At 44.8% G+C, this 26,029-nt stretch overlaps 1 protein-coding gene across 4 annotated transcripts in view; it reads left to right on the top strand.

Moving 5' to 3' along the window:
• Positions 1–26,029, top strand: part of LOC138497336 (beta-Ala-His dipeptidase-like) — a 596,337-nt gene that overhangs the window by 562,496 nt on the left and 7,812 nt on the right. For all 4 annotated transcript variants that reach the window (XM_069620733.1, XM_069620729.1, XM_069620731.1 and 1 more), the window contains one exon: positions 9,726–9,873. In XM_069620733.1, coding sequence (XP_069476834.1) covers positions 9,726–9,873 — 148 coding nt within the window. The remainder of the gene's footprint in view (positions 1–9,725; positions 9,874–26,029) is intronic.

Below are 26,029 nucleotides of genomic sequence, written 5' to 3' on the forward strand. Positions count from 1 at the left end.
GTGCAGGTGTCAGGAGGATTTACTGGGGATTCGAGTTCTTTCCGAATCTTGAAGAGCTCTCTGGTGTTGGACTCGGCTAGCAGATTGCACTTATTGTATGTGTCTTTTTTCGCTTGGAAGATAGCATCTTTATAGAGGAGAGACTCAGTAATGAGGCTATTCTTGTTGGGATCGGTTGACTTTTCCAGCGGACTTCAGTGGTACGCTTTTCTTTACGTAGCACTCTCAGCTGTGGTGTGAACCATGAGTTGAGGTATGGCAGTGTTCCTGACTTATATTGGTTCTACAGTGTCTACCCCTGTCGTAACATGATTCCCTCCATGGCATATTAAGTTAGGTCCATAATTAAAATGTGGTTGTCATCTAAAAAATATTATTTGTGCTTTAGTACTGGTTTGGTATTTCATGAAATGTAAGCTTTTGTGTGTTTGTATGCCCGTCTGTCTCTTTAGGTGCTAACAACAGGGTTACATGTCATGTGATGGCATCAAGGTCAAAGATCACATGATATCACTTCCTGTGATGTCACTAGGTGTGTTGTGTCACTTCCGTTACCCCTGACATTTTGGTAAAATGACATCCCTGACTGTGTTTTTCGTTTCGTTTTTCCCTATCATTCCACTACCTCTTCATGGTCAAACGTTCCAACTGCCTTTTTTCAGTTGGCTACCATTTTTGCCTTGGGGTGTGTAAAGAGGACAAATGCCAGTACTTGTCAGGTGGTTATCTATTAGGCAAGAAAGATCTGAACACAGTGCAGCGTGGCAACAATGTGGTCTACTTAGTTAACCTATGCAGTGTTATGACATTTGCCCGATTTAAGACTTAAGGGCCTAATTAAGAGTACGGGGAGTGGGCAAAAAAGGCAGTACATTAGCAGTAACTCCATTACTGCCACATTACTCCACCACTGTATTGTGACTTTGGTATTAAGGCTGAGGATATACATGCAGCAAAAACCTGGAGCTAAATATTGCACCTTACTGCCAAAACTCATCTGATTTACAGAGTGGAATTATCACTTGTGACAAATCCACTAAACATTCCCATGGAGTCCAAGTGACTACAAAAATGGACACTAACACCACTGTGACGCCACTCGTACTCTTGTGGTAATTCCACAGAACCGAGTTGTGGTAATGGCAAATTAAGGTGGTGGTAAATCTGCAGATTTATGGCTGATTTACCAACAAGTTCACAATGAGGGCCTTAACATTGTCTTTGGAACTGGGGCAGGCTTTGCTGTGTGCTGTGGCAGCATAGTATTCAAGAGCTAAGATGATGAGACTCCTTCAGCAGCAGTTGAAGGACAGGCCTTGTACTCTGGCAGTCTCCTGGGCTGTTCCTTCAAACCTTAATGAAGAAGCTTAAATAATTCTGCATATTCAGTTTCTTTGCGACAACTCTTCCACTCCTGCTTTCCTGTTCAATTACAAAAACCTCCACCTGACTGGTGCACTTTGCTGCAACATCCAACACATCTTGCACACACATCATACTCCCATTCAAAATACATTACAGGGAACAACTCCAGGAATTCGGGCAAGCTTTTTGACGGGCAAAAAGAACAAGTTACTTACGCCTGGTAACGTTCTTTCAACTGGATGTTCCTCCCACGTATTCCTCATCTTTGATATATTCAAGTCTGCTTGCAACTTGCTTCATAAATTCTTTTCATAGGGTCGAGCGTTGTGCAGCTTCGAATCTTGGTCCTCGATGTTCTTCGTAGCATCCCTCGTGACGTTGACACTTGTATATAGTGGCACGCGCGCTGACCGTTACCTCAGTTCTTAGTTTTTTCCTCCTTTAATTAGCATGATGTCTCACAGAAGGAGATAGTCTTGTTGTTGTGAGAAAGGACGGTGTAAAACACAGACATTCTAGGCAAGAGGGGATGGATGGGAGAACGATGAGGAATATGTGGGAGAAACATCCAGTCTAAAGAACGTTACCAGGGTAAGTAACTTGTTCTTCAAATGGATTGTGTCCTTCCATATATTCCTCATCTTTGATAGACTCCCAAAGCAGTTTGAGTTTGGCGGAGGGTGCTAAGAATTTACTTTATTTGTTAATGTTATGGAGGACAGCCTTGCCAAATTTGGCTTCCTCTCCTGAAAAATAATCTGCACAGTAGAATGTACTAAATGTATGCAGGGACTTCCTTGTTGCCGCTCTGCAAATGTCCCTCACTGGTACACCTCTTTCAAGAGCCGAGGAAGCAGCCACTCCTCTAGTAGAATAACGCCTCAGACCTGTGGGTGAATCCTTGCCTGCCAACGAGTAACATTCAGTTATGCACATAACAATCCACCTAGATATGGTCTGTTTTGTGACAGCTAAACCTAATCTTTGACCAGGATAACCAATAAACAGCTGACCATCTTAGCGAATATTTGCCGTTCTTGTGATACAGAAACTTAGTATCCTCTTTGGGTCTAAGCAATGAAGTCTCTCTTCCTCCTTAAAAAGATGGTAGTGCAATACTTAGTGCCAAATGAAATTCTGACACAACTTTAGGCAGGAAAGATGATTTAACCCTTAAAACTACCTTATCCTTGGAGAAGGACATGAAAGGTTGTTTGGAAGAACCTGTAGCTCACTTACCCTACGGGCAGATGGGATGGCTACTAAAAATGCAGTTTTTATGGTGAGCATCCTTAAAGGGCACAAATGTAAGGGCTCAAAGGGAGCTCCCATAAGACCTCTTGCTACACGGTTTAGATCCCATGATGGTACGATGAAGGGAGTATGCGGGGACAAATGTGTTAATCCTTTCAGAAATGGTTTCATAATCAGTACTTTGAAATATGATCCCTCTTCCTGAGATCTTTTGAAAATTGAAAGGGCCGCTAAATAGCCCTTCGCCGTGGCTACTTGCAACCCAGAATGAGTTAGATGGAGCAAGAAAGGAAGAACATGTGGAACTTCACATGTGAAAGGATCTATTTTATTTTCCCTGCAGCAGCTGCGAAATCTATTCCAATGGCAGCAGTACAGGGATTTGGTTGCTGGTCTCCTAGCCGAAAGCAACACTTCCATTATGTCTTCCTGAAGGTCCAAATCCTTATATCTCACCCTTTCAGACACCAGGCGTGAAGGTTGGGTGTCCTGATCTCTGGGTGAAGAATTCAATCTTCCTCTTGTGAGAGTAGGTCCTCTCTTTGGGGAAGACGAATTGGAGGGCAGATGGCCATTTCCAGAAGGTCTTGGCACCATGTTCTCCTGGCACAATCTGGAGCAATGAGGACCATGGTTTTTCAAAACTTCCTCAACCGCTGTAATACATGAGGAATGACGGGGACTGGCGGAAATTCGTACAGTAGTGGAAATTCCAAGTCCACTACGAATGCGTCCCCTAGAGCTCCTCTTTGCGGAAATTTCCTGGAGCAGAACAGCTCACACTTCCAGTTGACACTGGTCGCAAACAGATCCACTTGAGGGGTTCCTCAAAGGGCACAGATCTCTTGAAGGACTTCCTGAGCTAGTTCCCACTCATCGGAGATTGTGCTCTGCCGGCTCAGAGCATCCGCCGCTGTGTTCTTTTCTCCGGCTAGATGAACTGCCAGAAGAGTTATTCCTTCTCTTGGTGCCCAGAGCCAGAGCTACATTGCCTCTCTGCACAGGGACAGTGACCCTATGCCCCCTCTCTTGTTGAGGTAATGTTGTCCGTCATTATCAGGACATTTTTCCCCTCTGTCAAAGGCAGGAAGGCCATCAGCGCTAGTCTGATTGCCCTCAGCTCCAAAAGGTTGATATTTTCCCCGAATAAGGCCAGTGTCTGCTATTGTGTGCTCCCCATCCTGAGAGGGAGGCATCTGTCACAACTGTTGTCTCCGGCCATGGTTGCCAAAAATGTTCTCCTCTCATCACATTCTCCTGGTTGGCCCACCACAGGAGATCCCGGGCGACCTTTGTCAGAACCTGGAGAAGGTCCATCATTCTGATGGAGAATTGAGACCACTAGGATCTAAGAACCCACTGAAGGGACCTCATTCTCAGATGGGATTCTGGTGCCAGAAAAATGCAGGATGCCATGAGGCCGATCAACCTTAGGAAGTCATAGGCCGGAGGACGTTAGCCACTCTGACATTTTTGGACTATCTGCAAAAAATGTTGAGCCCTTAACTCGGATGGCAAAGCTTTTCCTGAGGCTGAATCCAGGGCTGCCCCAATAAATTGAAGCTTCTGAGAGGGTGTCAAATGGGACTTCTTGAAGTTCAGGGAGAAGCCCAGCACATGGGGGAGGTAGCAGGTTCTCCTGAGATGACCCTGACACTGTTACGGAGAAACAGCTCTGATCAGCCAGTCGTCCAGGTAGGGTTAGATGTCAATCCCCCCCAAAGACTTGCTGCCACCACTGCCATAAGCCTGGTGAAAACCGTTGGGGCGGAGGTGAGCCTGAATGGCAGAACTCGAAACTGATAATAAGAACCGCCAACCGCAAAGGTCAGGTACTTTCTGTGCTTCTGATGTATCGGCAGATGAAAGTAAGCATCATGAAGGACCAAAGACACCAACCAATCCTGGAGTCGAAGGGCCTGAAGGATCTGTGAAAGAGTTACCATCTTGAACTTGTTATTCCTGAGGTACTTGTTCAAGCATCTCAAGTCCAATATGGGTCGCACTCCTCCTTCCTTCTTGGGGATTAGAAAGTAAGGAGAGTACGAACCTTGGTTCATCTCTGCTACATGTACCCTTCTATTGCACCTTTTATCCAATACGGTGAGAATCTCCTTTTGGAGGAGTGGATCTGGAACCAAGGTTGATCTTGCTTTTGGGGGGCAATCGGGAGGTATTTTTAGTAATGGGAGGCAGTAACCGTCTGCTACTGTTTGTAGGGCCCATGCATCTGAAGTTATGCTTCACCAACTCGGGACATGATGAAACAGTCTGCCCCCTACCACAGTTTTGTGGCTGAAGGAGTAATTTTGCTGTTCCACCTACAGCTAAGGGTAACTCAGCCAGTGTTGAATGTGGAGTCATTCCTCCTATACCTCTTTCACGAGATGGTCTTCTTTGACATCTTTGCGAAAACTGACCTCTTCCTCTAGATATGGAGGAATAGAAATGAAAAGAACGACTCCTCCATCTTTGACCTGCAGATTGAGGTTGTCTTATTGCCGCCCTAAAGATTTTGCTGCACGTCTAGAAGGTTGCAGTTTTTCTAGACTGTGATCAGTCTTCTCCCCAAACAGGGAAGTACCGTCAAATGGCATGTCTGGCAGACATGCCTAGCAGACATGCCTGAACATCTGCCGAAAATCCTGATTTTCTTAACCAAGACATACGTCTAAATACTGTCCTGGCAGCCATTGCTCTACTGACCGAGTCCACTGCATTCAAAATAGATTGTAGGGATTGTCACATGGCATCTTTGCCATCTTGCATTAGGCCTAAAAAGCCTTCTCTGTCTTCTCCCTCTGGCATGTGCTCTGCTGCCCAAAGGGTATGATATGATATTATATGGCATTTATAACTCACCTATACACAAGTGTTTCAAGGCGCGACGAGGCAAGGGAAGGGGCAAGCAAGGGAAGACAGACAACGATCGTACTAGTCCAGGTGTCATTCATATCGCGCAAGTGCATGGGAAGGGGAAGGAAGAAAGTGTGGGGGAAGGTGCAGGGGACAGTGCAGTACATGGGATAATAAAATAATAACAAAAGTAAAAGTACGGCCAGCAGGTGGCAAGTGCAAGGATAAATGCAGACATCAGGTGTCAAGTGCTGGTAGTGGGACTGTAGGGATACAGAAAACAGTCCCCAAGGGCAGGGGTTTCCAGGAAAGCAGTGCAGGAGTGCGACTATCTGTGTATTTCGCTAATGCACGGATAGCATTGGCATATTTTAGTGCCATACTTCCTGCAATAAATACTCTTTTACCTAAACAGTCCACCCTTCTATCTTCTTTATCTGCTGGAGCAGAAGCATAGTATGGAGCCTTTGAAGAAGCTGTTGCTGCTTGAACCACTAAGCTTTCAGGCGTTGGGTGCCTATTCAGAAATGCAGGGTCTATGGAAGCACTCTTGTATTTCTTTGTTAATAACGTATTAACAGATGGAATAGAATCTAGCTTCAACCAGTTCTCCATTACCCTTCCTCTCAAGGCTGCATGAAACGTCAATACAGCATCCCTAAATTGGCCCACTGTCTAAGATATCAGTGAGGTCATCAGTTTCCACAGTAGCTGCAGGTCTGGACCATCCCAGATATTCAGCTACTTTAACAATAAATGCCTTGAAAGAAGGATCAGTATAACCAGATATTTCAGCATTACCAAATTCTGTCTCTGGTGATGTTTCCCAGCTACTGGTTTTCTTTTAATATTTCCACAAAATTCTGCATCATGGACTCATCTGAAATGAATTCCTCTGGAACAGTTGGAGTTCCATATTCCTACCCAAAAGAGGTCTGATCCTCATCTTCAAAGATTGAACCCATCTGCCTAAAGAACTCAGGTCTAGCAATGGGCTGGAAGAATTTCGGATCATCAGGAATATACTTTGCAGTCTTTGAGAGCAAAGAATGCTCAGATGAAGCTGAAGGGGGTTGAAGGCTTCAACGGCTTATTTGAAACTGTCGACGAATGCATGGGCACTTTATGTTGCTTCGAAGGCTCAATATGTATTATATACCTCGAAGGTTCAGGTGTCAAAAATTAAATGTTTTGATTCCTTCGAAGAAGGCTTCAATGCTGTTAGTGAATGTTTCGAGGTAACAGACACCGACTTTTTCTTGTGCATCGAGGAAGATTCCTTTGATTTATGTCGAGGAACCTCTCTTCTCTGGCTCGTAGGCGCGCAAGAAGGGGGCACACGGGACTCCCTACCAGTCTCAATAGAAGCCGAGGGGTGGCCCCTTTCTTGGACTCCTTTAGACGCACACTCGGAGGAGTGTGTTGTTTAAAAATGTCTAACAGTTTTAAGAGGAAGTTTTCTAACTCCGCTGGATTCGAGTTCTTTTTTGGGAAAGTAACTCTTTCAGAAGAGGAAGATGACGACGAGGACCTGCAACGCCTTTTCTTACCCTTTTTATGGGAAGAGGAGGACAAGTGTCGTGAACCAGACCTCAAACGTCTATGCTTTTAATGTTTTTTTACAAGAGAGACATCTCTTGAGTCAGAGGAGGATTTCCTCTTCGAAGGGGTAAGGGCCAGGGATTTGCAGGAGGGTTTACCTTTCACGGGTTTCCCCTTCCTTTCCCGCAAGGCCTTAACCATCATCAATAGACACGAGCCACAGTTGACGACCTTGTGGCCCGGTCGCAAGCACCACAGATAAATGTGGTGTGGGTCTCTGATCGACATCTTGGCCCCACAGTCTGAACATCGCTTGAAGCCCGTCTTCGGTGTGGAGGCCATATTGGAGAAAAATGCAATTTAATTGCTGAGGCTAGTATTTCCAAAGCATGCAGGAATACTGAAAAAACTGAGGTAATGTTCAGCGAGCATGCCACTATATACCTGCGTCAACGTCACGAGGAATGCTACAGAGACCGTCGAGGACCAAGATTCGACGATGCATGATGCTCGACCCTATGAACAAAACTATATCAAAGATGAGGAATACGTGGGAGGACCCAATCCATTCAAAGTTGGCTTTTTTTTGCATTTTCCAGGTTCACATTGGCTCTCACTCTACTGAAAATGTTGGCTTTAGGCGGCTTTAGTTTACTGTTGAAAGTCTGCATCGAGCACTGCTGTTCATCGGTTACTGCTATGGCAGCACCTGAGTCTGCCATACTTAAACACAATTTAGTTTGTTAACGTCCTGTTTTTCTTAGAGAGTCACTTTCTCTTGCAGTTTCACAGCTTCACTGCGTGAAATATTAAATAGTAGTTGATAGGTTTTCTCTTCCTGGGAGGCATCAACAGACCTTTTAATATGGCAAGAACAAAGATAAATTGGCACAGGTAGCTGAAAAATACACATCAACCTGTGGAGAGTCATGCAGTCAAGAGTGGGTCGGATGCTGTTAGCCAGAGAAAATGTCAAGATTGACGATTGTCACGCGTGAGAGTGATCAACCATGTCCATTACAATTCTCCTAACAGGGTCCAATGTTCTGTGTCCATGATTCTAACATGTGACCAAACTGGCCAACATCAGGCTGGTGGCTCTGCTGGCAGGCCGTGACCTACACCGCTGAGACCCTCATTCTGATGCCTGTGGTTAAATCCCAGGAAAGAGCCTAACTGCTATTGTCTCCATGCCATCATGTTGTCTTTTGTGAATCTACTCAAAGAGGATTCACAATATGCATTTGATGAAGGACACCGGATCCAGGGATCCACTTGCAGTGATCTCCAGCATGCGGCCATGTTTATAGCGGAGATCAGCAATGGCTCTGTTATGTCAGTAATGGAGCCCACTATTGCCCTCTTGCTTTAAACAGATCTTCACCAGGTGAAGAAAAAAAAGCTACAATTCACTGAAAGCAACAGCACTGTAGCCTGAGCATTAGTCACGTGTGTGCAGGAAATACTCGCAGAAACACTGTGGTTTTCCTGTCAGTTGCTCCTGCACACTGGAAGGAAATCCCTGCACTGCATGCCACTGCAATCAACAGACACAGATGAAATACAAATAGAACTGGTTTAGCTTTGGCATAAACAGCTTGGGGCCTGAGCGGGCAAGGCCGACCCAACATCTGTTTTTAACAAATCTGTTATCAAATCAGTGACATTTGACATTTCACAAATCTGTTGTGAAAATTCTTTTGTTTATTTATATTTGTTTTTTAACCTAAACTCATGAGAGAGCTTGTCCCTCTTATGGACATGGTATTTGGGAATCCATTTGTCAAAATTGATATCCTACTAAACAGGATCTAGCTCATTGATATATGTTTAGATTCAAGCTACTTATGAGCTACTGGGAAGAAACCACTGAACCCTCCCAAGAATTATCTGTTATTAGTATTCACCATGTTCAAATATATATAGATATTAAATGTTTGCACTAATAGATTGCACTCACTCTTTCCATTTTTGAACCAATCGTATGCTTGAACTAATTGTGTTACATACCCCCTTTTTTTTTACATTTCTTGAACCAATTGATTGTTCTCACTTTTTCCTTCTCCTTCTGTATTTGATTGGACTCTTTTGTATATAACAATTTTTCTCCTTCAGATGTCCTTTATGTATTATGTCACCTTTTTAACATACTGTAACACTATCACTATTATTTTGTTAACTACCTGAATAAGAATAAAACCACTTCAAAATTATATATTATATCACCATTTAATTAATTACAAGTGAATGTATTTCTTATTTAGGGTATACCTAGCGTGATATCCCAGCAGATACACACCATTTCTGATACTGTGTTTTGAAGCACTTTACCACAGTGGGACTATCATTACACGGAACGCGGTAGGGGATTACCGGCACCGGTCCCGGTGCCGGTAATCCCCTACCGCCTTACTACGAGATCCCTTTGCGGTACCGTAATTAGCTCCCTGGTCCCTTTGTGGGTTGGTTTTTAACGCCTGCAAAAAGCAGGCGTTAAATTCCCCAACCCGCAAAGGGACCTCGTAGTAAGGCGGTAAGGGTTTACCGGTACCGGTAAAATACTGGTACCGGTAAACCCTTACCGCCTACCGTGTAATGAGGCCCACGTCACTCTAACCAACCCATTACAGTGATAGCAAAACAACAGCTGAATTCTTTAATTCTGAAGAATTATAATTCTTGTTTTTACTTTATTTCTCATCTTCTAGTGTTTGGAGTGAGCCCAGACATGATCAGGGATGGGTCCACTATCCCGATTGCCAAGACGTTCCAGACTATGACAAAAAAGAGTGTGATGATGCTGCCCATTGGCGGAGCCGATGACGGGGAACATTCCCAAAATGAGAAAATAAGCCGGTAAGAAAAACACTTCTTTGCCATTAACTGTCCAGCTTCCAAACAACCACTTTAAAATTAAGCACTTCAGAGATGCACTCTTCAAATAGATTAGATGTACTTTGAAGTGATATTACAAACTGCTTCACAAAGTAATAGATCTCCTTCCCAAGTCACGGATGCAGTATATCACAACTTGTAACAAATGACGCAACAAGAAATTCAAGTTTAATGCACTATTTTAGGTGTCAATATATTTGGGGTTTGTTATAGCGTTCCCAGACAATTCACGAGCACATGATTTGTTCTTCTTTCCTGGGTTAGTCCCCAGGGGAACCTTTACTTACTCCTTATTCGCTGTCTCCTAGGCCAGGGTCCCTACCCATGCGCACTCTGCCGCCTTTGTGCACTTCCTCCTTCTCGCTGTTCAGGGTACCCACACTTTCTTTCTCTTGTCAGGGCCACTGCCCTTTCCTGCTCTGCCTTCCCTTTGGTCAGAGCCTTCAGATTCACCTTCTCTGTCTTTTCCTCATCAAAAGCCTCATCTTCCTCTTTCCTTTTCTTGACTAGGGCTGTGGTCAGGTCTCTTTTCACCTGCTATTTGGTCTCTGCTTCAATCTCCTTCCTTTTCTGTGTTTCAGATTTCCAGGTTTTAAAATCAGTCTCACCTATCCAGGTCTTACAATCAGCCTCTGTTCTCCAGGAGTTCCAATTCTTTATTACTTAGACCCAAACCCAGCAACCTTCCTGTCTCCTCCAGCAATCAACTTCCTCTTTAACTTCACAACTCACCTTCTCTGTTTCACAAAACGCCCTTCCAATTTATTCATGGGAACTGGCCCTAATATAGTGCTTGGACTGAGTAGCTTCCCGCTGATTAGCCAGATGCCCCACAGGCTCACCGGAAGGGATGCTTTGTAGTCGTGAGCTATTTTGGTGACGTCTTTGAATAGGGAATCCGCCATCTTGGATCCCACTTCATTCTATGTTTGTTGCTGCCTGGGAAGGAGCTGCTGGTTTGTTCCCCCTGGGAATTTCCTTTCTCTGAATTTTGTTTCCGTGTCATCCTGTGTGAAACTGCTCTGGGTATGTATTACGCATTGCTATTGTGGGGTTGGAGTTTAGATAAACGTTTCTCTTTGGTTTGGTGCAGTGGTGCTAAGCTTTCCCTTGGTTTTAATGGAGGCATGAGTTCTCCCGTCACTAATGTTCCTGGTAGTACGGGAGGAAAGTGGGGCTTTGTCTGTGTGTCCATCTTCTGTACAGGTGAGGACTGGACTTCCTGCTCTCTCACTGTATATCAAATGGGGAAGGTCTGCATGTTCCCCAAGACTGCCCCCTTTAGGGGTTCAAAACACCTCTTTGGGCTACGCTCGCCCACCCTATTATCTTCCTGAGTTCAAATCTTTAAAGTTTTACTAGCCGGTATGGGGTTGCATCTGTTGGGAAATAGGAATTGTATATGGTGTAGTGCCTTTCTTGTTGGTTTGTTAACATAATTTGGCCTGTCTGACCCATGGACATATTTTCCAACCTTCTTCCTAGCATGTGACCGGACTGGGTCTTTTGTATGGTCCATCCCCTTCAGGGCCCAAAATGCTGCTCCATGGATCCATTCTGGGATTTGTTCAATAGGGGAGTTTTGGGACATGTAGTTTTTTAGATCATGAGGCCTTGCAACACAATATGCCAGTGCTGCCCCCTTTCACGCTCATTTTCCACAAAGCAGATTATTAGGCCTGTCAAAAATGCACACTAGCATGGCCCCTGCACAAGACTTGTCTTAGTAGTGTATGTCATCATGACCACTGTGAATATGATTTCTTTCATGCCTCATGTGCCAAACAATGTATGACTACATTTCCACCGTAAAAGAATTTGTATTCTGCATGTGGCCAAAGCAGATCACACGGTGTATTACAATATTATATGCCATGGTTTCTCCCCTTTCATGCTTCTTGTACCTCAGGCAGATCATGATACCTGTGTGGCAAAGTCACCTGCATAAGGTCAAAGGATGGGAGTTGGGAGGAACTGGAGTTCACGAACTGCCACCTGCTTCATGATGAAGGCTCAGAAGGCCCTAAATGGGTGGATCCCTCCGATTCCCCATCCCATCTCTAGCTTCCTACATAGAAGAACAACTGCATTAAGTGCCTGAATGTCACATGCACAACAACAAGCTGATAAACAATATGGACCAGAAGCAGGCTGCTTGCAGTCCCAGCTCAGTAGGACTCCATGATCCACCTTCTCCCCTCACTTGCAGTGTTATGCAGACGACACTCAGCTCTCCTTCAAGCTGCCTTCCTCTGCCTCCTCCCCATTCTCTCTCACACCTGATGGCCTGACTCCTATTCAGGCGTGGTGCTCTGCCAATGGCCTCAGCCTTAATGCCAGTAATACAGAGATCCTTTTCATTGGGACGCCTGCTGCTTGCATCCCCGCCACTCTCTTGCCAGCCTCCTTGGGTCCCCTCCCCTCACCCCCTTGTGAGGCAAAAATCTTGGGATAATCTTTGACTCCTCTCTCTCCTTCTCTTCACACATCACAGACCTCACCCAGAATTCCAACTTTCAGCTCCACCCTCTCAGGGGCAGTCTTCCTTTCCTCACCTTTCCCCAGAAGCACAATGTCTCCAGAGCCCTGGTTTTCTCTAGGCTGGACTACCGCAACAGCCTCTTCCTCAATCTGCCTCTTTCCTCCCTTTGCCCCCTTCAACTAATCCATAATAGAACGGCAATCCTTGGCCTCAAACCCAGGGACCGCATCTCTCCAGCCCTTAAATTTCTCCACTGGCTCCCGGTGACCACACTGATGAAATTCAAGACCATTTGCATCATCCACAAGGCTGTCTGGGACCTGAGACCTCTCTGCATCCAGCTTTCCCTCCATAAATACCTCCCAGCCAGAGTCCTTCGGTCCTCTGGCTCCAACCCTCTACAGGTCAAACGTTTCTCCAAGCAGAGAGTGGGAGGTGTTATAATGTGGAATGTTGTAGTGAACATTCTTTGGTCAGGGTTCCTATTGGAGTCCTCTCCCCGTGTGATTCTGGAAGATGAACAGAATCACACAGGAAAAAGACGGGCGTTGTTTCGGAAGCTGCAGGGGAACTCTCGGTTGTAGGTCATTTGGTTGAATCTAAATGGTCGACAGGACAAATGGTCGACACCAAAAGGTCGACAGGTCAAATGGTCGAATTTTTTTTTGTTTGTTTTTTCACTTTTTTTTTGGGGGGGGGTCCCCCCTTTTTTTTGCTAAAAACCCCTTTTTTCCCTAAACAAAAACCTAAAAAATATATATATAAATAAATAAAAAATTCGATCATTTGTCCTGTCGAACAAATTGTGTCGACCATTTGTCTGTCAACCATTTGTCTGCCGACCATTTGACTAGACACCGGAACTCTCTATGTAAATAAACCCGTTGAAACAGAGCTGAGTATCGTGTGTGTGTATATTTCATCACATAATGTAACAAGTGGCGACGAGGAGGCCGTCTGTCTACAGAATAACTAGGAGAGTTCCCCACGGCATGCTGTAGATGACTGCCGAGAGCTAGTGGAGGAGAACACAGTCAGCCAGAACCCACAAACACCAAGCTGGAGGTACGAACAAGAGACAATATTACGAGAAAGTGGGGTGTTGATAGAAGATTATTACCAGCATTTGCATCTCAGGAGCTGCATGACTTCAGTGTTGCACGAGCCACAATGGTTCAAGAGCTTCATGCATAAACATCATATGTGTGGGCACGCTGATGACGTTGTAGTGAAGCAGTGAAGAAGAAGCTTGAGTAAAGCACCTAGCGATGTGCTCTACGTGCGGCCATCTTGTTGTATAAGTCATGGCAACATAATACGAAAATGAACTACGAAGTACAGTTGAATGTAGCAAGTGAATCGTGCACACCATTTCACTTACCAAAGGAACGGGTGTTGATACATGTATAAGCGGACAATCGTGATGCTGCAACAGGGCATGTGCTTTAAGCAGGTAACATTAAGCCTAAAAATGAAACAAGTTATCAAATGAACTGTGCACTGACTTCAGTTCAACGCCCATGAAAGCAATTAAATGCAATTCAAAGTTGCCTTTATGAGAAGGGTTGTATGCAAGTGGACAGGTTTTTTTTTTTTTTTTTGGCACCAAGCATATGAGAAATTAAAGATCGCACTGGAGTGGATCTGGTTCAGTGTACATGGTCAGACAGCAGTATTTAAAACACTGTTCCTGGGACAATTTTCTTGGCTTACAGAGCAATTAAGCTGATTTTTCTTCAGTGTAAAAGGATATTCGACTGGTCATGAAGAACATTGTAGCTCCTGTGAAATTTGTGGCTCAACCCGGCAGTCCTATCTGCTCATGGGAACAGTGGTTGGACAATTTTCAAGTTTATTTGAGGGCCATTGGTGGTGCAAAATACAATGATGACCTCAAGGAGGACATCCTACTTAACTGCGTGGGGGCAGAAGCATTAAGAATATTCCGAACTTTACCAGAAATTAATGATGCTGGAGAGGGATCTGGAGATTCCGCAAGCAGCGCGAGAAAATATGAAACTGCATTGTTGAAACTTGGCAAACATTTTGGGAACAAGACGAACATAGTCCTGGAAAGATATAGATTCTTTTCCAGAAAGCAACTTAAGAATGAATCCGTTGATGCATATCTTGCAGCATTAAGGGGTCTCATAGCTACATGCGAATTCACAGGTGTGGCAGGTGAGTACTTGTGAGACCAAGTTGTTCTACACGTTGCTGACTCCCGAATCCAACAGAGACTCTGGCAGGCGAAAAATCCAACGTTGGAACAAACGTTGGAAATTGCCAGGTCTATTGAATTAGGGGAAAAGTATATGAGGGAGGTGCAAAGCAAACAAGAGAGTTTTGATGTCAAGTCAGTTCAAGCTGTACATGATGGGGAAGTTAACAAAGATGAAGAAGCTTTGATTGCCATGGTGAAGAAGATTGTGAGGTCAGACCTAGGAATTAACTCCAGACAAAACAGGAAGATGTTGTTCAGATCACAAAACAAATGCTACAAATGTGGATGGTATAAACATGCCAATCCAGATAAAGAATGTGCGGCAGCAATGGCTGTATGTTTCAGGTGTGGTCAAGTTAGCCATTTTGGGAAAGTGCGCCGCAGCAGTAGAGAAAGAGACAGATTTAATGCACGTGGAAATGTTAACAGGAATTATGCTCAAGTGTGTAGAGGTGCTACCTATGGAGTGAGGGCTGTTGAAGATGCTTCTGATTCGAACGATGTGGTAGCAGTAACAAGTGAATTTGAGGAGGAGGTGCAGATTCTGGCTCTCACGTGGAGCCAGGGAGCAATGGGTCCATGGGTGTCTATGGCCATTGATGGAGTTACCCTATGAGTCATGGTTGACACAGGATCCCCTTATACAATGGTGGATACAGAAACATTTCTGGGAGCTTTGCAGAGGAAGATGGAGGACCTACATGTGACAGAGCAACTCTCCAATTAACATTATAGGTTATGTTTGGGTGCATCTAGTATTTGAAGGAAGACAAACATATTGTAAGTTGTATGTTGCCCAAGATGGATTTTTAATAGTGGGCTGGTGGGAACAAGCTGCATTGAGAATTAAGATTCACCCGGGTGAGAGCACACCTATATTGAGTGTTATAGATAACTGTTGTGATTCTGCTGCAACATTGGCTCAAAGTTTTCCCAAAATTTTCACTAACAGCATTGGTGTGCTCAAAGGTTTCAAGCATCGTATAATACTTAAAAGAGGGGCGAGGCCGGTGGTACACGAGCTGAGGAACATACCAATTGGCACGCATGAGCCACTAAAAAAGGAACTAGAAAATGTGTGCTCCCAAGACATCATTGAGCCTATAGAGAGTTCGGAGTGGCTCTCTCCCATTGTGATTGTAAGGAAGCCGGATACGTCAATCTGGATGTGTGTTGATCTCAGGGATCTCAATAACAACATATGGATAGATCGACATCCCCTACCTAATATTTCAGAGATGCTTACCATGATGGAGTCCGCAAAGTACTTTACTACATTAGATTTGTCCTCCGCATACCATCAGGTGGGGCTAGAAGAAGAATCCAGGCACCTTACATCGTTTATAACACCCTTGGGTGCATTCAGGTTTAAGAGGATGCCATTTGGTTTGGCATCGGCGGCTGACGTTTTTCAAAGACTGATGCAGCATCTCTTTGAGGGTTTACGTGGGGTGTACTATTTCCAGGATGATATTTTGGTTTCCTGCGATGTCAGAAGAAGATCATGACACAAATTGCTAGGCGTCTTGCAAATTATACAACAAAAGGGCCTCACCTTAAAAATTGAGAAATGCAAAATAAAGAAAAGAGAGGTGATGTACCTAGGTCATTGCATTAATGCTGAAGGGATCAGACTTAAAGAGACTTTGGTAAACACAATACTCAAGCTTCCTGATCCTTCCAGCAAGGATCAGCTGAGGACTTTGTTGGGTCTTACTGAATATTATTCGAAATGTATAGACCATTATGCAGACAGAACAACTCAGATGAGGAACCTAATGAATAAAGGTGCTAAATTTGAATGGTCTGAAGGATGCAAAAATGAATTGAAGACAATCAAAATGTTAATAAACAGAGCACCATCTCTAAAGATGTTCGGTTGCAGTGCAAAGACTATTGTGTCTGTGGATGCAAGCAACATAGGATTGGGAGGTGTTTTAGAACAAGTGCAGGGTGGAAATGTGGGGCCAATTGCTTTCGCCTCTAGAACATTAAAAGGTGCAAAGAAGAGCTACTCCACCATTGAGAAAGAAGCCCTGGCTGTCAAATGGATATTAGAGCATTTTAAATGGCTTATATGGGGGACCCCCATTGAACTTAAGATGGATCATAAACCTCTCATTTACATATTGAATCCTAAGAGTCCACATTTAACTTATCCATGCATCAGAAGGTGGATATTAATTATCATGCAATATAATGTGACCATCAGATATATCCCAGGAAGAACGAACATGGTTGCTGACTGTCTCTCCCGATTGCCATGTTCTTCAGAAGACGAAGACCTTGATGAGAATGATGAGGAAACTGATTGTGTGATAGCACAAATACATCCCAGTTTTTGTAAGGAGGAATTGGTTGAGGCCACGAAATCAGATGTGGAACAAGGACAACTAAGAAGAGCAGTGGAGAGTGGCTGGAGAGATGTGGCTGAGAATGTTGAATCTTGGGGAAGGATGAAGGATGAGTTGTCATGTGATGGAGTTTGTATATACCGTGAAGACCGCATTGTTCCACCCACAAGTTTAAGGGAGAGAATTATGGAGATTGCACATGAAAGACATATAGGGAGAAGTTTAACAAAAAGAAGAGTAAGAGAGACATTTTGGTGGCCCAACATGTGAGGTGATTTAGAAACAATGGTAAAGGAATGCTCTGCGTGTGCAGCGAGCAACATGGGAAAAGTCACCAAAGCCACACCTTTACAACCAGTAACAATACTGGATTCAGTGTGGACAAAATTAGCCATTGACATTGCTGGTCCATATGAAATTTTAGGTCCACAAAAGATTTTTTTCATTGTATTAGTTGACTATACGTCAAAATGGGTGGAGTGTGGAATAACTGAGGAGTCAGTTTCTGCTATGAAAATAAAGACATTTTTGGAAGAAATGTTTAGCAGGGAAGACGAACCTCAGGAGTTAATATCAGATAATGGCGCACAATTCATGTCACAGGAAGTGCAATCTTTTCTCAAGGAGCGGGCTATTAAACACAACACGACGGCACTATATCATCCCATGAATAATGGTTTAGTTGAGAGAATGAACCACTTTATAAAAGATGTCATTCAACTGGCTGTGGTCAACAGTTTACCATGGAGAGAGACACTTAAAGAGGCACTGAATACGTACAAAGTCACTCCACATTCTGTAACTGAGGTGGAACCTTTTACTCTTATGAGGGGAAGGATTGCCACCAACAGACTCAGACCTGCTTGGTTGACATTGAAGAAGAACAAAAACATAGATTTGGAAGAAGTGATGAAAAGGGTGAGGAAGAAACAAGAAGAATATAAAAAGTATTATGACAGTCAGAGGCATGTTAAGGAAAGCAATATCACGAAAGGAGATTGGATCAGAGTGAAAGAACCCAGGAGAGTTATGAAGGGAGAGTCCAAATATCACTCTCCACAAAGGGTAGTGGAATGTTCAAAAAAATCAGTAATTCTAGAGGATGGTAACAGATGGTCATGCAATGATGTTGTTATGACAAGAGAGAAGGACAGGCACCGATGCGGTCTTCCAAGTGGCGTGGATCAGGAACATGTGTTTATGGAGGACACTGTTTCATCAAGAATACCCATGAATTATGCAGGAATATCGAGAGATGATGCAATGAGTACAAGATCCAGAAGTGTTGTGCCAAACAAGGAAAATTATTTTATCTATTATTGAAACTGTTAATTTGTTGAGCCTTCATCATTTCGCCATTTCTTCAATCATTGTGGGAGAGTTTTCCCACGTGTATCCTTTATCAAGTTATTGTTATATGTTTGTGTGTTATATGCTTGTGTGTTTTCTTTAAATGCCTGTACATAGTTATTCACTGCATTTTGTAAATATTGTGGGGGAGGAGATGTTATAATGTGGAATGTTGTAGTGAACATTCTTTGGTCAGGGTTCCTATTGGAGTCCTCTCCCCGTGTGATTCTGGAACATGAACAGAATCACACGGGAAGAAGACGGGCGTTGTTTCGGAAGCTGCAGGGGAACTCTCTATGTAACTAAACCCGTTGAAACGGAACTGAGTATCGTGTGTGTATATTTCATCACATAACGTAACAGGAGGTAGCTCCCTTTCCTCAGCTGGTTCCTCCCTCTGGAACGGCATTGTTGTCCCCTTCAGACTCGAGCCGGATCTCCTTAATTTTCTGAAACTCCTCAAGACTTTCCTCTTCTCCTCTTCATTCCCTCGCCCCCTCCCATGCTAACTTTCCTTCTGCTGCTGCGACTGAACCCTGGTTCCTTCAGAGTCATACAAGGGCCAGACCACCCCCTTACCAGTCCCACTACCATCCCTTGCCAGCACTTTTCCTCTGGCTTCCTTCCCCGGACTAGCCCAACCTGGTCCACCTTGTCCACCGCACTCACCCTCCCCTTGCTCCTCCCGTTTTCCCTGACACTTGCCTTCTTGGCCCCTCCAGCACTTGCCCACCCCCTCCCTTTGGGCACCCTTCTTTCTTCCTTCTTTACTCAGGCAGTGCCAATACCACACTTCCTAGTAACACAGGAGAACCTTGGTGGTACATTCCTCTACGTTCGTAGTTACTCCCTTAGTGTTCTAACAGAATGTTCATTCTGTTCACCAACACTGCCAGCGTCCCCACCGACGTCATCATTGGCGCAGAGCCACACAGAGCTCCACAATACCATCCTTCAACACAGCTGGCCACCAGAGTCGATGCAGGTAAGGTTTGACGCCCATTACCTCACTCCACCTGACAACACAGTGCTCTGGCAGGCCACAAGGGACAGGCCACTCACTTGACAAATGCGGAAATCTCCTGACAACAATTACTGCAAAATTCTTCTCTTTTGATCATTTTTCTTTCCTCATGCGCCCCGAATGACAGCAGGGTGGTCTCCTGGATGTACAGCTCTACACAACAGTCCATATATCACCAAGCAGCATGACAATCCCTTGCCGGCCGGTAGCTGAACAGCTCCGAAGCAGTCACAACCTATGCAACACTCTTGTGCGCTCAATTACCTCTCCCTGGGCAGCTTTTAGCTAGTGAGGCCAGGCACTCTGGCAGGGCAGCTCCCAAAATCCTTGAGGCACCAATTATGTGCCCATTTCTCACTCCCTGGGTAAATGGAGACCCCAGTCACACTCTGTCCAGGGACTCTTATGCAGTTTTGGGGTCCCTACCATTCTGGTATCCATCCTATGCCCTTCTTTCTCTCCCTGGCTGGTGGGACAACATATGTGGGGGGCAGTGGGCCCCCTCTCCTTTCTCCTTTCGATTGTTTCTTCCTTCTGCACCCCCTGCAGCAGTCTTATATCTCCTCACTCTCACACAGAGGTACCTCATCACCTGTTTTTTTTCCTTGGCCTGCGTCCTCACTAAAGACTTGTTGCCAGTTGTTTCATTCAAATATGAAGGATGCTCAGGTAGGCCGCAGGTATGAATGTGATCATCTTTAATCAGGTTACGGATTCACTACATCTCAAGATCAAGTGGCATCAGGTACATCAGGAGATAGGAAGTACAGAGGATAGTCCACTGGCTCCCACCACCCAGGCTACATCTTCCAACTGCCCTGGGTGGAATCACATTCAACCAGAAACATTCTAGTCCCTCTTATAACATTCCAATCATGACATCACACATGCATTCACACACCATACATTCAGGGAACAGAGACCAAGCAGGAATACGAATCATAAAATGTGCATTTTCAGAGTTTAAATATATCCTATTATTCTCTGAGAAGTTCTAGGCAGGCGTGAACACTTGAACATTTTATTTACCACAGCCCCACTTTGGCACGCCTCTATGGATTACATTGTATATATATTTCTGAGGCTTGTGGAATCTGCTTAGATCACATGATGTGCATAGGCCGACATCTAGTGGAAGCTGCAGAGTATTTCCATTCAACATGTATATCCTATTATTCTCTGAGAAGCTTTCAGCAGAGGTACATGCTTGAACATTTGATGTATCATGTCCCCACTTGGGTAAGCCTCTATGGATTCCATTCAATTACTAATAGAATCAGTTTCATGGAATCATCCCAACAAAAGAATGCAATATGGAATTCATCCCCCGTTCCAGGGACTGGAACGGGGGATAACGGTCCGGCAGCCCAAGTTATTGGCCCGAGCTAAGTGAGGCAGATAACAAGGGCTCCGGGCTGTTATCCCCCGTTCCAGGGGCTGGAACGGGGGGTGAAGGCCATTAGCACACTGGGTTGCCAAAGCGGTAATCCGGGGTGCTTAAAAAAAGGATACTTCTTCCTACAACGGGACACACGTGGTGTCCTGCTGTAGGAAGGAAAATCCTTTTCCAAGATGGTCACCATGGAAACAGAAGGCAGGGCTCTGCAAGGGGCATATCTTCCCTTTCCATGGCGGCCTGCGGGAGACGAAGGAAAGGAGCAGATGCGACAGCGGCAAGTGCTGCTGCCAAAATAAGGTAAGTAGGGGGCGGTGAGAAAAATACAATGTGACAGAGGGTGGGGGGAAGATGGCGGTTCAAGCACATATTCCTAGCCATCTGATTGGCTGGCTCACCCTACCCAGCTGCTAATGAGCCTTGCATTCCCATTTAAGATAGCCACTCTCAGTTTTGGAAATGCGGCAGATACATGTATTGTACACTTCCCTATTTCAGATGTTTGTGTGTATTACATACTGATATCACAGAGCCAGAAGCCACATTGCAATGAGTGCCATGTTTGGTGAATCACTAGGTGTCATCACTTCTCTCCAGGAGGGAGACCTTTCCCATGAAGCTAGGGAGGTGAGCCTACTACCTGATAGCCCCCCAGGGGGTGGATTAATGTGGGAGGACTTCATCGGGAAGGACTCCCCTCCTGGTGATAAGGATGACCACCACGGTCACAACACACTCAACCCCTGTGCCCAAAATCCCTGAAGACCTGTACCACATTCCACAGCCCCTCCGGATAGTGCATCCATATGCTATATTACACCCTATCTAGAAACTATAGCTTGAATACTGACATGAAGAAGATTAACCAAAACATAAAGATCGCCTAGCCCGAAAGTGCTGGGAAGAGGTGGCTCACAGGAGTTAGGAAGAGTGCTCTACCGTCCTCCCCAGCAGGTGTGCACGCTACACGAAGGCGGGACCAACACTATATAGGAGAAACTGACAAACGACTAAATGTCTTCCAGCTAGGAACTTGGGAGTTACGAGTCCTGTCATGGAGAGATGCAGGCAATGTGGCAGAAGCTGGTGGAAAGCTTAAAGAAGCTGATGGGAATTGTGCTGAAGAAGATCCCCCTGCTGAACCAAAGGACGAGGGGTGGCATAACCCTGGCCAGGTGGACCGTGCCGTCCGTGATGTACGGCAACATTGTGATGGAAGATGGGCCATGGAAGCTCTGTGAAGTCTGTCGAGTGAAAGAGAAAAGTGGTGGAGACAGCTGAATGAAGACCCCATCCCAGGAAGAGCAGGGGCGGTGCCGGATCCTGAATGCAGGTACAGGTAGACACGGGAGGCCCGGTAGGGACACAAGGGGGATGACTGGCCACCAGAGAAGGGTCAGAGACCCAACAAGAAACCAAGTGTGCATCCAAGGAGAGCTTCCTTATGTCAGTAGTGGCAACTATCCCACCGACCACCAGGGAAGGGTTGGGACCCTACGAGAAACCAGTTGTGCATCCGAGGAGAGCTTCCTCATATCAGTGGTGGCAACAACCCCACTGACCACCAGAGAAGGGTAAGGAATCCTACAAGAGACATAGGGCCTCATTGCAAGAATGGCAGTAACCCACCAGCACTACCGGTGGGTTGCCGCCATCCTCATAATACGGAATCTGCCACCTGACTTCCCAGTGCCACGGGGACATTCCAAGTCCTTGCGGAGCGGGAAGTCAGGTGGGGGATTTGGTAAGTCCCCGTTCCCCATGGGGATGAGTTTATGGAAGCACCAGTACCATTGTTAGCGGTGCCGGTGCTTCTGTGACAACTTTGCGACTCTGTGGGCGGGTGCAGCTGCACCCGGCAGGTCAGACCTGCCGGGCGTAACAGCCCCCACCTGCAGAGTCAGAGTGTGCTGGTCCGGAAAGGGTGCCGGTACGTTTCTACTGCCACCCTTATTTCTGGACAGCCACACTCATAACGAGGCCCACAGTTTGCATACGAGGAAAGTGTCCTCGTCTCAGTGGCGACCGCAAAGTTACTGACCAACAGAGAAGGGTCAGGGACCCTAGTGAATATGAAATACACTTCTGGGGAGAGGTTCCTCATCACAGTGACGGTAATAAGACCACTAAATGTCAGAGAGGGGTCAGGGACCCTAGGACTTGTGAAACCAATATCCAAGAGGGATGTCCTCTCCACAGTGGTCAGAAGAGGACTACAGAAACCCAAGGAAAGAGTTGGGACTTGGGCAAGACTGCTAAAGAGGAACTAGGGGAAAGGTGGTAATGCCCCTGGGTCCAAGTGTGTGAACATTGTGGACGGATTACAAGTAGCAGGAGAAGGGAAAGGGAATCATTCTCCTGATAAAGAAGTTGTGTATATTACTAAAGAAGTGAGACATTGGAAAACCAGGGGCAGGGAGTAATTCCCCCTGGTTTAGAGGAGAAGGACTGGAAACTTGTATGCCAGGGGAAGGAAGTTATTCCCCCCCTTGTGTCTTTTTGGTCCAGAAAACTGTCAGGAGCTACCTGGAGAAGGGAGTCATTCTCCTGATGTGAGAACTTTCAGTTTAAACTTAACAATCTTAGTTTCAGTGTAAGGGACAGAGGTAGTTTTGGACACAGGACAGTGGATTTTACTTTTGATCGGATATTCTGGCATATTCCTTAGTTTTAGGTTGAGGCAGAGAAAACCCCTCGTAGAGTTAGCAATAGAGATGATTGTTTTCTTAATGAAATACAAGTTTATAACCACAACCATGCCACCTCCTGGTCCGTTACCTTCCTTGACACCCTTACACATGCTAGTAATGTATGCGTAAACAACTTTGTTGACAGAAAAGGGAGGAAGTAGAGGTTTCTCGATCCAAGGATGGCATAAATAAATACACTAAAAGCCATATATCTGGGCCTTTTCATCGATGGATGCTACATGTTAGATGTCTGCTACATTTCTGCAAGTTCTTGTTAAGGTGATACACAAACCTGGTGGAAACACACACCCCTACCTTAGCCTCATGATTGTAACAAACTGTTCCCATGGATTACCAATTCTACTAGCCTACTTATGCAGGGGCATCAGCAAAGCCCAGGATAAATCTATTCATGTCAAATACAGGAAGCGAAAGCCACTGGTATGTGTGCTTATCAAACACAACTTTAGCATGTATAATAGAGAGCAAGATGCCGGCACCCACAGTTCAACCACCTCATCGAAGAGACATGAACTGATCAAATTTCATCATGTGCTGGGTAGTGTTGTTATTATTATTATACTTATTATGTTTAATTATAATAATAAAAATAATAATGATGCAATCTATTCATCACATCATGAGGAACTCTAGCCATTGGATTTTAAGCAGGTAATTTATTATTATTATCATTATTATGTCTGCGTGGGGATAGGAAAGTAGAGAGGTGGTAGGCATAGAAAATGGAGGGGGACATGGGGAAGACCCCTCAAAACAAAATATATAACAAGTTTGGAAGTGGATACTGAGCCTATGCACCTGTGTGACTGCAGTCTTTTGCTTGCTGACTCGGGTGTGGCTTTAGTGAGGAGAACGCTTAAATAATCTGAAGGTGTTTTATGGCTCGCCAGCCTTTTGCCAACCTGGAATTATGAATCCATTCCTGCGTATCACACTTCTAGTTTCAAAACGGCTTTATTTTGACATGTAGGTCAAAAAAACATATCATCTCGTTAACCAGTCTACATTTCATTGCAAACAAACTCAAAAAAAACAATTAGCAACATAAATAATTAAAATATCACAAACATTATTTAGAGTAAAATTCTAAGTATCAACTGCGCAGATATTGTCAAAAATGTTGCCTTTTCAGTCCATGATTTATATATAAAATTTCTAAATGCAAATATCGCCACATTATTCAGCGTAGATATGCACCCCCTCCGTGCTTCCGTGGTGTGTTATAAATTCATACGTTGAATATCCGAGTACAGGGGCACAAAAACAAATACTGAACATTCTTTTAAATGATGGGAATAAGGGCATTCTTGCAAAGAGTGAGTACTTATCAATTATATTCTGTAGTGGCCAAGCTTCAAATGCAATCTACACCACACTTGTCATATCTCTATAGGGTAACCCTGTACATTTGCCAGCTTTAGAGTTGTACACATATTTCTAACATGTTTGGCCCAATGTATCATGACACCGTCCTTATATTTCAATAATTCTAAATGTACCTATAATTGAAGAACGTCGTATATTTGGGTTCATGAGGGTGAAATGATCGGTTCCAAGCCAATTCAGCTTTAGCTGGATAGCTTCAGCTGGGGCTCCTATAGGTAAACCTAAAATTTGCTTTAAAGACACTTTTTCAGAGATTATTAGCATTTTAGCACTGCTCTGTCCCATACTTCTGCTCCAAAGATAGGGCCTCATTACGAGTTAGGTGGGAATTAGGTGGTAAATCCGGCCAAACGTTGCCCTAAGGAATTACCGTTACCATGACTTGGTTAGGCAGAATTTCCGTTTGATTACAAGTGGTGATGGTGGTGTAATTCCCCATTTATTTTGGGTCCATTGGACCCAATGGGTCTTTTTTGTGGAATTACCACAGCTGAATTTCCGCTGCAGAAATTCTGCCAATTCTGCTGATTTGTAAGATTTCAGTGGGAAGATTTACCTCCTGGTTTTTCCTGGAGGTAAATCGTCAACTCAAAACCAAACCTCATAATTTGGCATAGTGGTAAAATTGGCAGAAACTCAGTTACCACCAATTTTGCCACTTCCCACCTAACTCGTCTTGAGGCTGATAGATTCTTGACATGCTTTCATAATGTGGCACATACAGCATGTGTGCTAGAAGCTCTGCACCCTGACACAGAGCAGTGTCGCCACCCTCCTTTTCTTTGGCGGCTTGGCAAAGGAAGGCTGGCAAAAGATCAAGGGTGTATTTACGAGGTTGGTGGTAGCCGTGCCTGTACTGCCACAGGAATTCATTTTTTTCCGGCACACAGAAAGAGGCAATTACCGGATCATTACGACCTTGCCGGACCCGGTAATTGCCCTTTTCTGGGCACCGGAAAAAATTCTTCCCCATTCCCATTGAGCCCAATAGGGCCCAATAGGGCTCAATGGGAATGGGGAAAGTTGTAGCACTGGTACCGTTAATAACGGTACCAGTGCTACTGTCATGTTCTGCTCGCTGGTGCCGGTACAACCACCAGGTCAGACCTGGTGGCTGCAAAGGCACCCACATGCTAAACTCGTAGTTTGCCGGTACGGTAACAACATTACCGGCAAACTTACCAGTACTG

Source organism: Ambystoma mexicanum, chromosome 5q (assembly GCF_040938575.1).
Source record: "Ambystoma mexicanum isolate Mex_15411 chromosome 5q, UKY_AmexF1_1, whole genome shotgun sequence".
Lineage (NCBI taxonomy): Eukaryota > Metazoa > Chordata > Amphibia > Caudata > Ambystomatidae > Ambystoma > Ambystoma mexicanum.